General features: G+C 39.2%; 7 protein-coding genes across 7 annotated transcripts; 3 read left to right on the top strand and 4 right to left on the bottom strand.

The window, feature by feature from the left end:
• Nucleotides 1-492: 492 nt before the first annotated feature.
• JH06_3533 (chaperone) lies at nucleotides 493-1,822 on the bottom strand (the record flags this gene model as incomplete). Its single annotated transcript, XM_014670731.1, has 2 exons — nucleotides 493-520; nucleotides 543-1,822. 2 exons carry the CDS (start codon nucleotides 1,820-1,822, stop codon nucleotides 493-495), a joined length of 1,308 nt encoding a protein of 435 aa, XP_014526217.1.
• An 818-nt stretch (nucleotides 1,823-2,640) lies between these two features.
• Nucleotides 2,641-3,444, bottom strand: JH06_3532 (hypothetical protein; the record flags this gene model as incomplete). Its single annotated transcript, XM_014670730.1, has 4 exons — nucleotides 2,641-2,754; nucleotides 2,779-3,099; nucleotides 3,169-3,222; nucleotides 3,253-3,444. The coding sequence occupies 4 exons, from the start codon at nucleotides 3,442-3,444 to the stop codon at nucleotides 2,641-2,643; spliced, it is 681 nt and encodes a 226-aa protein (XP_014526216.1).
• A 2,257-nt stretch (nucleotides 3,445-5,701) lies between these two features.
• On the top strand, nucleotides 5,702-6,157 carry JH06_3531 (glycosyltransferase-like protein; the record flags this gene model as incomplete). The annotated part of the gene is given in 4 exon segments (XM_014670729.1): nucleotides 5,702-5,752; nucleotides 5,816-6,011; nucleotides 6,043-6,116; nucleotides 6,128-6,157. The coding sequence occupies 4 exon segments, from the start codon at nucleotides 5,702-5,704 to the stop codon at nucleotides 6,155-6,157; spliced, it is 351 nt and encodes a 116-aa protein (XP_014526215.1).
• A 152-nt stretch (nucleotides 6,158-6,309) lies between these two features.
• JH06_3530 (hypothetical protein) lies at nucleotides 6,310-6,533 on the top strand (the record flags this gene model as incomplete). The annotated part of the gene is made up of 2 exons (XM_014670728.1): nucleotides 6,310-6,444; nucleotides 6,477-6,533. 2 exons carry the CDS (start codon nucleotides 6,310-6,312, stop codon nucleotides 6,531-6,533), a joined length of 192 nt encoding a protein of 63 aa, XP_014526214.1.
• Nucleotides 6,534-9,518: 2,985 nt separating this feature from the next.
• Nucleotides 9,519-10,145, bottom strand: JH06_3529 (hypothetical protein; the record flags this gene model as incomplete). The annotated part of the gene is made up of 3 exons (XM_014670727.1): nucleotides 9,519-9,947; nucleotides 9,987-10,095; nucleotides 10,117-10,145. 3 exons carry the CDS (start codon nucleotides 10,143-10,145, stop codon nucleotides 9,519-9,521), a joined length of 567 nt encoding a protein of 188 aa, XP_014526213.1.
• Nucleotides 10,146-10,471: 326 nt separating this feature from the next.
• JH06_3528 (2-isopropylmalate synthase) lies at nucleotides 10,472-13,915 on the top strand (the record flags this gene model as incomplete). Its single annotated transcript, XM_014670726.1, has 3 exons — nucleotides 10,472-10,514; nucleotides 10,560-10,736; nucleotides 10,782-13,915. 3 exons carry the CDS (start codon nucleotides 10,472-10,474, stop codon nucleotides 13,913-13,915), a joined length of 3,354 nt encoding a protein of 1,117 aa, XP_014526212.1.
• A 34-nt stretch (nucleotides 13,916-13,949) lies between these two features.
• On the bottom strand, nucleotides 13,950-16,513 carry JH06_3527 (hypothetical protein; the record flags this gene model as incomplete). Its single annotated transcript, XM_014670725.1, is given in 3 exon segments — nucleotides 13,950-15,695; nucleotides 15,710-15,727; nucleotides 15,902-16,513. 3 exon segments carry the CDS (start codon nucleotides 16,511-16,513, stop codon nucleotides 13,950-13,952), a joined length of 2,376 nt encoding a protein of 791 aa, XP_014526211.1.
• Nucleotides 16,514-16,631: the final 118 nt, after the last annotated feature.

Below are 16,631 nucleotides of genomic sequence, written 5' to 3'. Positions count from 1 at the left end.
AATCCATTTCATTCAATTCTTCTTCTTTCAATCCTTTCAATACAATCATTGAATGATTCAATACATTCACTATCATCAATTCCACTTCATTCTCATTCTCTTTCACTTCTATCACTTCCTCTTCATTCTTGATTACTCCACTCATCCTTTGTCCAATCACATCAACACTCACCATATGCTTCATCTCAGGAAAGAGGATGAGTAGTTGATTCCATCGTAAACCTCTCTGTCCAATCAACACAGAACTCAATGAAACCATCATTTTGTATTGATTGATAACCTGTTCACAACGATGGATCAACTCTGTTGTATTGTGTGTTTGCTGTCTTTCCTTAATCAATGTTTGAATGTTATTTGCAATATCTCCATATTCTTTGGAATCCACTAATTGCTTTCGAATTGCAATCAATCGATTTATTAATTCATCAAGGTGTTCTTCTCCTTCTTCATCTAGGATGGTTAAACTAGTTTCGTGTTGTGTGATATGAGTATTTAATTGTAACTCTTTCGTTTGCTTAAGCTTCAAATCATTCAAAACACACATTAATGTGCCTTGTTGACTGATTCGAATCTTCAATTCAAATTGAGGTTCCATGTTCTGTCGAACATCCTTCAAATCATATCGTATTGATCCAATTGGGGTATTCTGACTGAATACATTACTCTCTCCTTGACAAAACTCTATTAACAAGAACTTCTGACACTTCTGTGTAATGGATAACTTAATGACTCGTTCTGCATTGTATTGTTCACTCTTATGAAACAATACATAACAAGAATCATCAAATGCTCGAATTCCAATTGAATATGATAAGCAATCATGAAAATGAATCTCTGATTCAATAGTTTCCACATTTTCTATGTGTCGTTTCACCCTACGACTTGGAGGAAGACCCTTTTTTGGCACCATTCGGCCTAATTCCATTTTGTCCCAATTCTCTTCAATAGCCAATGCACCTTGAGCAACTACAGTTTCAACATTAATATCACGACGGATAATATCTCCAAATTCCTTTTGGAGACACTCGGCAAAATAGGGATATTGGGTTGGACCTCCAACCATGATCACTGTTGTCAGCATTTCCTCTGAAACACTAATTTTCTTCATCATTTCCTTAATAATTTGGATGGACTTTGTGATAAGAGGACTTACCCGCTTATTCAACTCACTTCTTGTGATCATACAATAGATCGTCTGTTTTCTCATTTCTATTGGAACCGTAACTTCTTCTAATGAAGACAAAGATTCCTTTGCTTCTCTCGCTGTATCCAACAATTTCAAACGATAACCAGGTCTTGAAGACAGTTTTGCAAAATATCTATCATATTGATCAGAATCCAGCACACCCCTAAGATAGTCCAGCAGAAGAGAGTACACAATACTGTCAATGTCACATCCACCCATGTACGGATCACCCGATTTCGCCATTACTGAATAGACTTGTTTGACTCGTTTAACAATCGTCGCATCAAACGTCCCACCTCCCAAATCATATACCAAATACAAATCCTGCTCTGAAGAAGCCATTAAGGAATAACCAACTACAGCCGCAACAGGTTCGGCAACAATATGAACATTTTTCAAACCTGCAAGAACTGCTGCTTTTTTCACTGCCTCCGTTTGTGAAACAAAGAATGTGGCAGGAACAGTAATACAGGCATGGATATCATATGCATTCTCGCTGTCCACCTTCTTTAAGATGTATTTAAACAACTCACTGGCAATCTCCACGGGAGTACGGAAAAAGGTATTTCCATTCACAGTCAGCACATAGCGAGGATAATTGTCGAACTGTTCGATGGGTACTGTACTATCCTCCATTTCTTTCTTCACACATTCCTGGGAACAGTCAAGCCCGATGATCCTTTTCACTTTGCGAACAAACGCCTTCGTTTGGTTCCCATGAAGGATTTCCGCAGCATCTCCAATAACAGCTTCATTTTCGTTCCTATAAAAGATAGAAGATGGAATATGCGATTTTGAGCTGCTACTGGTAACATTACAGATTCTTCCGTTGTGAGAGGAATAAGCACATGAATTGGATGTCCCAAAGTCTATACTGAGATACACTATTGGCTTGTTCATCTCACAGGACGGATATCAAATGATTCATTTTCACAAACACATAACGAAAAATACTTCTGACCCGAAACAAAAAAGCACTGGTACTTTGAATGATAGAGTTCTAGAAACAAATAACAGAGCTGAACAAACGACGTAGAATACACGGAAAACTGAGGCTATCCATTAATTGGACTATTTACTCGTACTAGCATCTTTCGCAAATAATCGTCACATTGCTGGAGGTTGTCCCGAACCTCATCTACTGTCATATTCTTGTTGTGGTATAACTGCCCCAATTTGTTTGATGTTGCCTCACAGAAGAGTCGCACTTTGCATTTCTACATAAAACTCTGTCTTCAGTCATACTTCTTCTCGAAACACTGACATAATGGTAGCAAGGCGTTTGACTACATTCTCTACCGATAGTACATCACCTGACTTCAACTGCCAATTCTACATTATATGCATGAAGTGAAACCAACTTTTCCATTCTTGCTCACATACTCACTGATACTGTGAAAGGCATTAAGATAATCATCTGATAATTCAAGTGTATATGGATCTGTTCCAACTAATCATGACAAATACTTCACTCCTTTACAAATGTCGGGAGCAGAGGCAATTACCGAAGTTGTCGGCATATCTTCCAACCCTTGTGTCCAATTGGATAACATAAACCAGATAGTATCCTATACTTTAATCGATTTCCTAACATGCACATTTACTACTGACCATTCCATATAGGGCCGATTACGAATGGAGTCTACATCACGATTATCTAAGAGGAGATAGAGGAGCGATAGATAAGAACGAGCCAAAGACTGATTGATGTGAAATCGGAGTTGTAATGCTAGAACCAGTGACTTATGATCACTGTAAGATTGGATGTACTCTAGCATCACTTTTACTCCTTCCACCAATTCCATCGCGTGCAAACTTGGGGTTTTCGTTGTTTTGATAATGGATCGCTTTCTTTCTCCAATTCCGATACTCACAATTTCACGAACAAGAGTATCATCCAACTCAAAGTAACGCTAATCATCAATTTCACTCATCTTCCTCACATTACACATATACTCCCTTTCATTATTATGGAAATCAACAATGCTCCAAGAATTCACAAACAACTGCTCCTTGAAGAAGTCAAAGATTCGATACTATCAGTGACACTCATATCCATCTAGTACAGAGTCCAAAATGTCTTCGTGAATGAGTTCATCAATCCTTGGGATTACCATTGATTCATTTTCCATTTCCTTCTTAATTTTCTTTGTTGCATCATCTACAGACAACTGGTCCAACCAGCATTCAAAGATGTCCTTTCGGAAGTTAACAGGGTCTCCGATGAATACTTCCGATATTACTGAGTATCCACTCATGTTTGTCAAAACAAAACAAAAGAATCAATACGATACTATACAAATCACTTTGAGACGCTTCCCAGTGTATCTATAGGTGATTTCTTCCACTGACACAAACGTCCAGTTCCCTTGAAACGAGAGGTTTGAGTATTCTCTTTCTTAAATTGAGACGTTTGGGTCGTCTCTCCTGGAAGTAGTGATTGCTGTCCAATCTGTTCTCCGCGTATTTGACTATTCATCAGTGTTTCATCCAGGACCAACTCAATCGTTTCAAAATTGGCGAATCTACGAGCAGTTTGTTCTTCCATCACTCGCTTTGTTTCCTCCTCTTTATCCCTTGCTTGAAGCCGTTTGAACACGGGGAAAGGAATGAAGAATGCAGCAACTCGCTTAGATGGTTTATATATGGCAGGAATGAAGTTGACTACGATAAAACTGTCAAAACAGATTCTACACAACAAGGCTATAAGAACCACAGGAATTGACGATACAGAAAATAGGAGTGAGATACATAGAAGAATAGCCAAAACAATAAAGAATCGATTGCTGGCTACAGCCTGGCGAATACTAGAATTAATCAGAAACGGTGCATCTTACAGTGGATCCTGAATCATATCAATGACCAGGAAGATTACCCACAAATTACTCATTCCTGACATTGTCAACCCGAAACCAAGCAACGGGTTCCAACTGAGAATGGGCCAGCAGATGAGTGTGAAAAAAGTATTGGAGAGAACTGAAAGAAGAATGATTCGATATACAAGATAAATGGATCCATCGCGTTTCTCAATTCTGGATGCCGCATATGGAAACATAAAGAGAGATACGATGTAAGAAATAGAGAATCGTTCCACAAAGAGAGAAGTAAATACTCGATACACTAAAGATGGTGAAAAATGCATATCACTACCTTCATAATACTCTACAGTGATGAAATATGGAATATTAGCCAAGTAATAGTATAGAGGAGAGTAGAGGATGGAGATCTATGGAGAATTCTTTAGATTCATATGTACTAGTTGGAGAATTGCAAGAAACCAAAAAATGGACTTGGATACCGGCATTAACGAAGCCTTGTACTGATTGACCCTATTCATAAGAAATCTTTCCAAAAAGAACATTGTTCGAACACCATTCATAAATCCCCCATTTGAATTCGGCTGTTGACTCATGACAAAACGAAGGAATACAAGAAAGTCCTAGTATATCTACCAATGAATGAAGACAAATCGGAATGAACAAGAATAATCTATTAGCAATGAGTGATTAAGAGTCAATGCAAGTGTTGGGCTGTCTTTTGGGCTAGCCCTATTCTGCGTTGTATCTATAAGAGACTTGTTATTGAGGGTAGAACCTTGTCATGAAGAGGAATGTGATTTTGGTGATCATGTATCTAAATACTGATGGATGTATTGTAGAGGATTCGTATGTCTTCTGGGTGTATCCATGTTAAATATCTCTACCGTTGTCCTGATTTCTGTAGATAATTGCTAGAGTTATTCGAAGCTGGAGACTATTGGGAATCCTCAGCACACTAATGTATCCTTTGTCATCCTCACAGATTTGAGATCTCCTCGAAAAGTAGAGTATTTGATGGAATGAATAGTCTAGTATGTGCCATCAAATCCTGCTTATCAGTCTACTATGTTGCCTATTATTCGTGCACGAACTATAGGGTCGAGTGCATGGGACTATTCAGGATGTCATTTTCGACGAGAATTAGATCCTAATGCCTGTTCGTTTCTACTTTCTTTGTGATGTATAGGGGTAGTCAATAACTCAGCATCCATAAATATCACTCTTGTTGTAGCTTGTGACGTGAATCGTTTATTTCTACTCCCTGTGACAGCAACGCGATGGAACGGGTGATAGATGATTCCTTTAATCATTTCTAGTCCAATTGTATTTTCGATTCATGTAGTGGAAGACGAATTATCAACTTTTGAAGATTTTCTCTATTCTTCAGACAATTCGATTCTCTGTTCGGACCGTATATTCATAGCCGTGTATCTTTCTTCAACCAACTCTTTCTTCTCTTCTAATTATCCTATTAACATTCTAAGAAATATTGGAATTCGAAACGTGGAAACTTCTCATTATCTCTTGCTTGATGCCGATATGATGTTATGTGAAAAGTCATATGAAGAACTATTGGCTCTCCCTGAATCCTTATATCGAGAGAACCGTACTGCTATTATAGTTCCAGCCATTTTTTCCAGAACAGTCAATGTAACTGGTAATACACTGGAATCACAGCTGCAGTCTTCACTTCAGAATGCTCCTAAGACACTGGAAGAGCTTCGTTTGTGTCTCTTATCACGACGATGTGGGAATAGGAAAGCGAATCTTTTCACTCATGTGTGCAATGATTTGTACTTTTAACAACTAGTACTATGTCCTGGATTCATGGGTTTCCCAGATCATCTTGCGGAAAGCCAATAGTTATCAATCATATTCGTGTTGGCCAAATCGATATCAGGAACCATATTTAGTGGTTCCAAGAAGTGAAGAGTATCTGTTTAATGAAGAATTGATCAATTACGGTCAGAACAAGATTACATATGTTGAGACACTTCGTTTGAATGGTATATTCATTGAGTTGGAAATAATAGGAAGGATTCAAGTTTGTTATAGCTAGTCGCATGTTTGCTTACGATTTGCCTCATTCACCGTTCGTGATTGATATTTATGTGATCCATAGATCTTTGTTTCAGCAGAAACATTTAAATGATACACGTTCAGAGAATCGTCTTGTTGCTAAAGTTTATTTGATGTCAGTATTTCACAAGAACCATAAACGCAAAGATATATTGCGTTTGTGTAATACTGTAGGGGATTATTCATAAGCATGTTTGTTCATATTCCATTTGGTGTCTCGCAAGAATGTCCCAGTTTGTCGATATTATCGAAGTCGGAAAAGAGAAGAATGTTTCCAACGAAAAGGCTGCGGAAATGCTTCAGACATTTATATCTGCCAATAGTGGTAACGAAAATGATACATTTGACGAATCCAAAATTGTAGAAGGTTTGAAATGGTAATTACTGTCTAGTTGGATGATGTTGTTGTGGAACAGTTGAATCAAGTATTGGCTGCTATTCCCAATTAACTAGCTCTTATTTAATACATTTAGGAATTCTATTTGTTGGTTGGAAAACTGTATCATGGCTGCCAATCCCATAGACTGTACTAATAACGTCCAAGTGCGAACATATATTCAGGAGTTGAAAGAGAAATCCAAAGAAATCGAATCGGAATAACCACTATAGAAGTTGAAAAACTACCATGAATCAATTCAGTTATCAGGATATTGCAAGTAAAGGCCTCATTACATATTGATTTGGATAATTCCTTGTCAGAATGATTGTAGAAGACAAGTTCCGAAGTCTTTGCAAAGAATGTTTCTCGTCTTCTTTGGGAGAGAATGATTTTCTCTCTCTTCTCTTCGGCAAGTTAACAGTTTGTTACGGAAGCGATGGGATTGTTGAAAATGCGTTTGGTAGAAATGGTACAGTGATATGTAGAACGGAAGAGGAAGGAAAAATTCTTCTAGAAATCGGCTTTCAACGAGATGGAAGAGTCTATCGGATTGACCCAACTGAGTAGATGTAGAGTAATATCTCAATTTCAGTATCAAACGAATGCTCGCGATTCAGAATGAAGAAAGACGTTTATTTCACAGTAAAAACCAACTGCATATGAAGAAGTTGTTTATGGATACTTTATCAAAGAAAACCGACGATGTTGTTGTTGTGGTGTAGGCGTGTTACTCGTCTTTCTAGCAGAAGTGATAACGATTCTCCATCATTGCCAGCAGCCAAGCCTGAGGTGACATTTGCTTCATTTGTTCAAACAGCCATGAAGAATGAGAATACACGTATCTTGTTAGGTGAATTGCTTCAATTCTTTGAAATGCAATTGAAGGACAACTTTGAGTGTCAGTAGGACAAGAGTGCATTCTTTACACATAGGTTGATCTTGAATGATGCTGAATTCACAGCAGACGGAGAAGCTTTTTTGAAGTGAGGAGAGAAATGTTGGTTTGATAGGAAGAGAGTCACTCTATGTGTTCATGTCCATACTTTCACTCAAGCCCCAAATGGATCTCCACGATACATACGATTCATTGTCATTTCCTGATCGAAGATGGAGTTTAGGGCCAGTGATTCATGATTCTCTGTTGATATCTTGGATTCAGTGTTTGAAAAAGGCTGGAGTGAAGAAGGGATATGGAAAAGTTGAAATATCATCTAGTCGATGTGTTCATGAACGAGTGAAGAGGAAATGGTGTTTCTTTTAGGATATTCTGTTTCAATTCAAACAAATTAAGTTACTCTATTCCAAGGACTGTTCCAGACACTAGTCTTATCTGTTATCACTGTTGTTTCTGTATACGTATCTGGAATATTATAAAACGAATCCAAATCGATTCTAGAATAGCGTGTACTTTCCTGTAGGTGTAACTCTTCAAAAGAGAGATTCATAGAAAATGAAGGGATCGTTGGCATAAATAGGAATGCTTTATGATCAACACAAAATATAAGGAAGGTTTCCATCAATTCCACATCTGAACCTTCACTCAATGTTTCTGCACACACGGATAGCAGACTCTTGGTATGCTCTAAGAGAGTGATTAGCCAATAAAATGCAGATCGTTGGCTTAAAGGCATCAACTCCAGAACACATCGAATCGAAAGATTCAATTCCACTTGATGAAGAGTGAAGTCAATTTGATGAACAAGATAAAAGAGATAAGAATCAAAGAATTGGCCTTGTTCGGAGGAACATGCTTGGAGCCCTGCAAGAAATACATCTCGGGAAGTCACATTTGATTGACATGCTAATACCGTTTCAACTTCCCATCGATTGTGACATGTACTAAGCAGACGTAGAACAAGGTCTGCATTTCCTGTAGATAAAGGAATAGAATCATTGGAAATGAACTGAAACAAGACCCCTACAAGCCAGAGTCTAGAGAGTAAACAAGAAGGATTCGTACTGTCGTGGGTCATGTAAGAGATACGGTGTAGTAAGAATGAGAGTGGATGCAAAGAACGAATCCCGATTTGGAAACAAATTGAGAATAGTCGCATTTGGAAACTAAATGAGAAGCGAATGATAACAATACAACGTGATAGAGACGGTGAATAGTTTCACAGTATCGGAGTAAGAGAATAATATCATTGTTTGTATTCAAATCATCGACGATGAGACGTAATGAACCTAAATCTGGTACGAAGGATTCTCGATTCTCATATCCGTGGTAAAACTGAGAGAGATGTTCAGAAGTACTATGGAATACAATGGATGCATAACTACAAGACCGAGGGAGAAGAAATGGATTGAACAGCTTGAAGCAATAAACGATCCGCGACCAACAGGTGTTCCGGATCTGTAGATGAGAGAAGACGAGAAAGGGAAAGTGATGAATTCGATCGAAACAACAGTTGAATCGTTCGACAGTGGTTGAGAATCAACGAACGACGGTATTTCAAGTTTGTACTACGTGCATCGGGTAATAGATACATATAATGAGGAAGGAGAAAGAGAAGACTTTGTGAGAGAGGAAATGACCGAGTCTACGTAGGAGACAGAATCATAGATTACTGATATGATTGGCGGAGGAATGGACATTCCAGGAGGCATAAAAATGATGGTAAAGAGACCATGTGAACGAAGAAGATAGAGAAAATCCAAAACTGGTTCTATTCTATAGTCTAAAAGTCAAACATCAACTCAATAACCACTGAGTACTATGCATTCTTCAATCGCATAAATTCGGGATCCAGCAGGAATTGGAACACCATTAACAATCAAATTGGAATACATCACGCAAGAAGATCCATCACTTCCTACATATCACCTTCTTCGACCACTAAAACGAAGATTTGTAGTTATAATGGAGAATTGACATCCCCGTAATTGCACTAGAAGCAAGGATGGAGATTGATCACATTCATCCACTAAAGGCGAATTAGTTGGTTTGGATCGACTCCAAAGACTATCTGCAATGGATTGGAAGAGCCCATGTTCTGGCATGAACAGAGTCTAAAACAAACAATGAAGACAGCGTATAGCAACCACGGAATTCTCCCTACATCTTCGCAGCATCTCCCTTCATTCGAATCATAACCTGCTTCATCCTAGCCATATCATGAGAAGTCTCAGCATTCATATCAACGAGCTTATTCACACGTTCCCATGGATTTGCGCAGGCCATATCCTCCTTATTACCTTCAATCAGCTTCTCCTCCTCCTGACGATTCATTTCAGCCTTAGCTTCGAGCTTCTTGGCTCTCTCCTCCCTCCACTTCTCTAACTCTTCCTGAGCTTCCTTCATCACCTCCTTCTTCTTATCCAGAGCCTCCTTATCCTTGGCCTCGCATCGTTCACGGAACTTCTGGTTCCACTCACGAGTGAATTTGAACTCATCCTCAACAGGAGCAGCAGGAGCAGAAGGAGCAGCAGCAAAAGGATCTTCCTCAGCTACAGCATCAGCAGCGCCACTATCAGCGAAAGGATCCTATCAATAAGGGAACAATAGCTAACGAACTTCATTTACAGTTCCCGCATTGTCAGCAACAGGAACGTCTACATCAACATTAGATACACTGAAAATGAAATGAATGAAAGGATTCTTGAACCCAACGACGAGTTCATGCGTAATGCAACTGAAATCAACGACAAATTACGTACCATCAGCAAAAAAATCATCGGACATTCTTTGAGTACTTTGATTGATGAATACTACACAAAACTCTGTGGGTTTCACCGTAATATGTGCATGGCACGGCAGAATTCCATAGGACCATTTGATGTGAAAATTAGCTAGAGTAATCTCAGCCTTTGATTCGACGAGAATTCACAGATGGATTTTGATCTCACTTATAACAGTCGCAATATCACTCTAAAATGGCTTAACCTGTTGCGTAATTATCCAAACGTATACTGATCTCATTCTCTCACTTTTGAAACGAAAACCTACTCTCTATTACAAAATCTCCACCTAACAAAAGTCAGCGAAAACAAACAAAAGATAATCCACCAATGAACATTGTTCTGGATATTGCTACTTCGGGGTTCCACGGAAGTATACTGTCCCTAACAAATCTGTTTTTGTTCGATCGACGTGTAGATTCAAGCAATGGTGGTTCTCAAGCCCTCTTTGTTGAAAAGGGATGGTTCTTTGATAACTGCATTAAAATGGGTGAGAAGGGGAATAAAGAGAATCGAGTCTATGACATCATGGACGTATGTCGATTGGTATCGGACCCTGTTGATCCACAAGTTGAAAAACGAAATTCGATGAGGAGTTTTCGTTGTTCAAAGAGTGATAATGGTGATGTTGACATTATAGTTCAGTATGGAAATGAAGAACATCACAGCACATTATCTCAGTTGCTTGGAGAGATTCTCACCTATCTGCATCGACTTGTGTCTATGGAACTGGAAGTTCCTCTTAACAACTATTGTATTTTGTTTCCTGGAGATTTTGGCGTACCTCAAAACGATCTTTTCCATCGGGCTGCAGAGGATGCCCATTTCTATCAGGTTCGACTTGTGGACGAGCGTATTGCTTCGATTGTTCCGTATCTCTATTATGGAGGTATAAATCGGCAGGATGCGACTGTGTTGCTCCTTGATTACGGGGCCTCAACATTATCTCTCTCGTTTATTAGTATTTGGAAAGGTCATGTACGCATACGAGATAGTAAAATTCTTTCTACACTCTCTGGTCGTCACATCGATACGATGATCAAAAAGTACATTAGTCGCAAATACCGAAGGTCGTGTGGTGTGCCAATCACATCGGATGTGAAAGACATGGATTTACTGATGGTGGAATGTGAGAATGCCAAAATCGCCTTGTCTTCTGGAATCAGCTACGAATTACAAATTCAACCGTTAGGAGCGCAACGCAATATCACGCTTACGAAACGTGAATTGGATGCATTGTTGCTCCTGCCTCTTTGGTTATTAGAACGTGAACTCACAGATACATTACATCGATTAAATTGGCGACCCGAGTTCATTGACTCGGTAATTGCCATTGGAGGAAATGCCAAGATTCCCGCAGTGAAACAGTTGCTCCTACGATTGTTCCCTTTTTCAGAACATGATTATGCAGATACTATTGCCCATCCTACCTCATTAGGTGGGAATCTCATTTCCGAATATGGTGAAACTCCCACTCCGTCAAGTACATGGTGTTATCGTGTTCGAGTGAATGAACGTTTTTTCCTCATTGTGGGACGTAGTCTTCAATGTCTCACAAAGGATGTGATGTTGGTTCCTCTTCAGAAACAAGGAAATGAAATGAATAGCATTGTTCGAATTCTAATAGAACGATGTCGAGAATCGGATCTCTTACGAGCCTTATCAATGCCATATGATCCAACAAAACGTGGTTTATGGGAATATGTGTTTGGCTATCACTATTCTGCGTCGTTGAAAACAATGTTTACACATGTTGATTACGCTTCTACTCAAGTCTCATCATTATCAAAAGAAGAACCTGCTGTTTTACAAGAAGATTGCTTAGAAATAGAAGCACAATTTGTAGAAGATGAACGAATGACTCTAACAATGATCCAAATTCATAACCACCGTTACATTCCTAGTAGTCATCGCAAGTTCTCTTTCATGGATGGAAGAGTTGTTGAGAGTTGTAATCCAATGAATGGAGTAATCGCAGAAGCATCATTATTCTCATCTCGTTTATCTCCTTATAAACCACCTCTTACTCCACTCACTTCTCTATCAAGTACCAATGTTCTGTCAACTCTTTTGAGTGATCGTACACAGTCTCCCATCCTTCTCATTGATCCTTCTGAGAGTAGTGTACCCATTGCTGGTGATCAGAAACCTGTGTCTCTGAGTTGCCCTAATCGTCATCTTCGATCACACAATATGCCTGATCTATTGAATGCATGTCGTAATCTCACACGATCTTCTTCACGAACACTTGTGGCTCTAAATGCTGCTGTTTCTAAGAGTCGGCTCAACAAAGAAGAGCTTCCTCCATTCCAGAAATTCCCTCGAATTCCTCCTATTAATCGACTCTTCTTCCTGGGTCCTGAACCTACCGAATCTCCCATCTCTGCCTGCTGTTACATGGGTTCCTTTTCCAAAGGTGTTCCTCATGGGAAAGGTCGAGAATTCAGTGTGTCACATGAGACGGTATATCAGGGAGAATGGAGAGATGGTTTGTATCAAGGAGATGGTACATTGTGGAGGAAAGATGGGTGTCGTTTGGAAGGTACTTTTGTGAATGGTTATTTGGAAGGTACAGGAACAATATTCCGTTCCAATGGATCTGTGTCTTATCGTGGTCAATTTGTAGGAGGTAATAGAGACGGAAAAGGAATTGAATATGAAGAGAATGGGACTGAATATGAAGGTGAATTCAAGGATGATCGTCGACATGGTCATGGTTTACTCTCTCGAGAAAAGGAAGTCTTGTATGATGGAGAATGGTTAAATGGATTGAAACATGGTCAGGGTCGTGAGATGAGTGGTCAGACGATCTATGAAGGAGATTTTAAGCAAGGATTACGAGATGGAAAAGGGCGTTTGATGCGATTGAATGGTCAGTTGATCTATTCAGGTGATTGGGTAATGGGAAAAAGACATGGAAATGGGAAAGAGATACTGAAAGGAGGGATTGTGTATGAAGGAAGTTTCCGTGATGATCGATGTGAAGGGAAAGGAAAACAACTCCAAGATGGAGTATTATTATATGAAGGAGAGTTTGTAAATGGCCTTCGAGAAGGTCACGGAAGACTGTATCAGAAAGATGGAAGTGTTTCAATGGAAGGAAGTTTCAAGAAAGGTCGTTTGAATGGAGAAGGAACAATATATCATGGGAATGCTAATTCTTTTTATATGGGTTCAGTAGTGGATGATAAGCCAAATGGAAAGGGAACGGAAGTATTATCCACAGGTGAATTCTACGAGGGTGACTTTGTGAATGGACGATGGCATGGTCAAGGGCGTTGGTTCAATGATAAGAAAGCTTTAGTATATACTGGAAATTGGTTGTATGGAGTCAAACATGGATACGGGGAGTTTCAAGATGATCGGGGGTTGTTTGTTGGTGAATTTGTAAAAGGAGTCAAATGTGGAAATGGCAAATATACTTTCTTTTCTGGTGACCAATATATTGGGGAATTTGCTGATGATCGGTTTAATGGACAAGGACGTTATATCAATGCAGCAGGAAAGGTCACTTACGATGGTGAATGGAGGAATGGAAAACGTTGTGGGATGGGGAAAATGTACTTTGGAAATGGTGAGTATTATCATGGGATGTTCTATGATGATTTTATGTGTGGAAAAGGAGTCTATTATTATGAAAATGGTATTCCATCCTTTGTAGGGGAGTTTCGGAATGATATGCGAAATGGTGAAGGTATTAGTTATGCCATCGATGGAAGTGTGCTAGAGAGTGGTTTCTATGTAAATAACGTTCCTATCGCTAATTCAATTTAAGATGTATTGTTTGTTTGATAGACATTTGATGAAATTAAACAGAGTAAGAATGCATTGCACTTCTCAACTGTCCAATAGTTTGGTTCTTTTCCTGGAGAAGTTGTGTCAAGAACGTAATTTGTTTGTCTCTTGACTCCAGATCACTACGAAGAAAAAGAATCGTAGATTCGAGTGATCCATTTGTTTTCAATGCGCTTTCTCTCTCTGTAATCAGTTGAAGAATCCGTTCATTCAAACACTGATTCTCTTTCCGTAAGACTTCAAGAGTTTCTTGTTGACTATCCATAGAAAGGAATCGAGGTTGTAGCAATGGAGATCCATGTTGTTCCTTTGCCTGAGAGATACTCTCTGTGAGTTCCTCAATTTGTCGTTGAAGAGATAGTAGCTGAGCGTCATCAACACTCTTCGGAGCCTGTTCTAATAATTCCTTTGAAGATAATACTCTCTGGAGTTCCTCTTCTAATGATGTTTTGGCTGCTCGTTCCTTCTCCAGTTCCTTCTCCAGTTCTTCTTTTTCTGTTTGTCGCATTTCCAGTTCTTTTTGAATAGTCGTTCTTATTTCCTGTTCTCTTTCCAATGACACTTGTAATGATTGCTCTTTTTCCAGTTTCTCATTCTGCATTTCCATTTCTTCAGCTTTTCTCTGCTCCAATTCATTCACTCGTAATTGTTCTGTCAATTCCATTACTTGTTCATGTAATTCGGTTATCTTATGTTCATTACATTCTTCTTTCTCCTTCTTCTCTTGTAATTCTGTTAATGACGTTTGCAGTTCTTCCTCCTTCGCTGCTATCTGCTTCTGAAGTTGTTTCACTTCGTCCTCCTTCTCTTCCAGTCGTTTCTGAACTTCAGTCCTTTTGCTCTCTGTCTCAGTTACCTGCTTTTGAAGTTGTTTCATTTCTTCCTCTTTTTCTGTCATCTGACTCTGCAGGTCTTTTGCCTTTTCCTCCTTCTCCATCATCTGTCTCTGTAATTCCTTCACTTCATCCTCCTTTTCCATTAATTGCTTCTGCATCTCTTCTTCCATCAGGGACTTCTCCTCTTCTATCAGAGACCTCTTCTCTTCCTCCTTTCCAAGTTCCTTCTCTCTCAAAACAGTTTCCATCTCACAGATCTTCCTATTCTTCTCTTCTACTTCCTTTTCTTTTTGCTTTAATTCCATCTCCAAAGCCACAATCTCATCCTCATCACTCAACACATTTGTCTGATTCATTTCCATGACCTTCTGCTTCCATTTCTCTAGCTCTTCAAGCAAGTTCTCTCTTTGCTTCTCTGCTTCCAATCTCTCCATCTTGTAAGTACTTTGTTCATTCTCTCTCTGTTGCTCAAGAGAATGAATCTCATTCTCCAATCGATTCATTTGTGATTTCATCTCACTTCTCTGTTCCTGACTCTCATTCAACTGTTCAACAAGAGATTCTACCTGCTGAGAACCAAGTTCCTGAGCTTGTCGCATTGATTCAATTTGATGATCTCGCTTACTGAGCTCATCCTTACAATCCGTCACTTCTTTAGTCAATTCATCAATCTTCTGTGTCTGTTCCGCTATCAGAGAATTTGCAACATTGATGTCTTTCAAATAGGCTTCTTTCTCTTTCTCCAACTCCTCGCGATTTGATTCATTTGCCTTCAAAGCAGTGTTGACATCTTCAGCTTGCTGTAACTGCGTTTGGAGTTCATGAATTTGATTGAGTAGTGTTTGTTCTCGATCCTGCATTTCATTCTCCTTCTCTACCAGTTCCTGTTCCTTCCTCTTATCTTCCTCCACATTCTTCTTTGTCTCTACCAATTCACTTTCCAGTGATTCCACTTCTGTCACTTAGTAATTCTATTCAAACCTACTCTTGTTCAATGCCTCACATTCCTTCGACTTTTCATTCAAGAAGTAATCCTTTTTCTGATTTGTTAACGTCATTGCTTGCAATTCTTCCTCAAGTCGGTTTACTTCACTTAGACACTACATTGTTACTACATTACAATTCCTACTCGGTCTCGTTCAAGACAATAATACGCTTCTGGATCATACATCTCTTCTTCCATTGCATCCATTTGTTCTGTTAGCTCATTCACTTTCTTCTCATAGAAGTCGCACTTGTTCTGCAGTTCCATCGTTTCCAAAGATAACTGTTCATTTAGTCGAATGATCTGCTGTTCATACGATGTGCATGTTAAATAGGACTTTTGGAGTTCATCCTTTAGTACATCCATAGACTCTTTGGTAGTCTTCAATTCATTGGCTAGTTGCGACATTGACTCTGAATAACTGTTACTTTTCTCCTCCAACTCCTCCACATGATTCGCCATCTTAGACTGCTCTTGGTTTTCCATTCTGATGGTCTCATTCAACTTTAAAACATCTGCTTCATGTTCTTTCCGCTCGTTCTCGAGACTTGTCTCTAATGATCGTACTTTCTCCAATAACGATGTCCCTTCACTCGATACTTCATTCATGAGCTTCTTTGCAAAGGAAAAGGACCCTCGAACTGTATCCACTTGTTTAGCGAGATTGTTCAGGTCAGCAACTCGAATCTCATGTTTTTGACACAATGAAACGACACTACTTAGGAAGGCATTTAAATCCACCTCAAAAGGTTCCATGGTAGAATCGAATTAGTCTAACAAACAGAATGAACCTCACTCAATTGTTCAGCTTATTGCATCATGCTCTCATAGTAAGCAGCCTTCTGCTCAGCGAACTTGGCCTTCAGAGCACGCT

Source organism: Blastocystis sp. subtype 4 (assembly GCF_000743755.1).
Source record: "Blastocystis sp. subtype 4 strain WR1 chromosome Unknown seqid_0236, whole genome shotgun sequence".
Classification (NCBI taxonomy): Eukaryota; class Bigyra; order Opalinata; family Blastocystidae; genus Blastocystis; species Blastocystis sp. subtype 4.
This window is presented reverse-complemented; position numbering and strand designations above follow the sequence as displayed.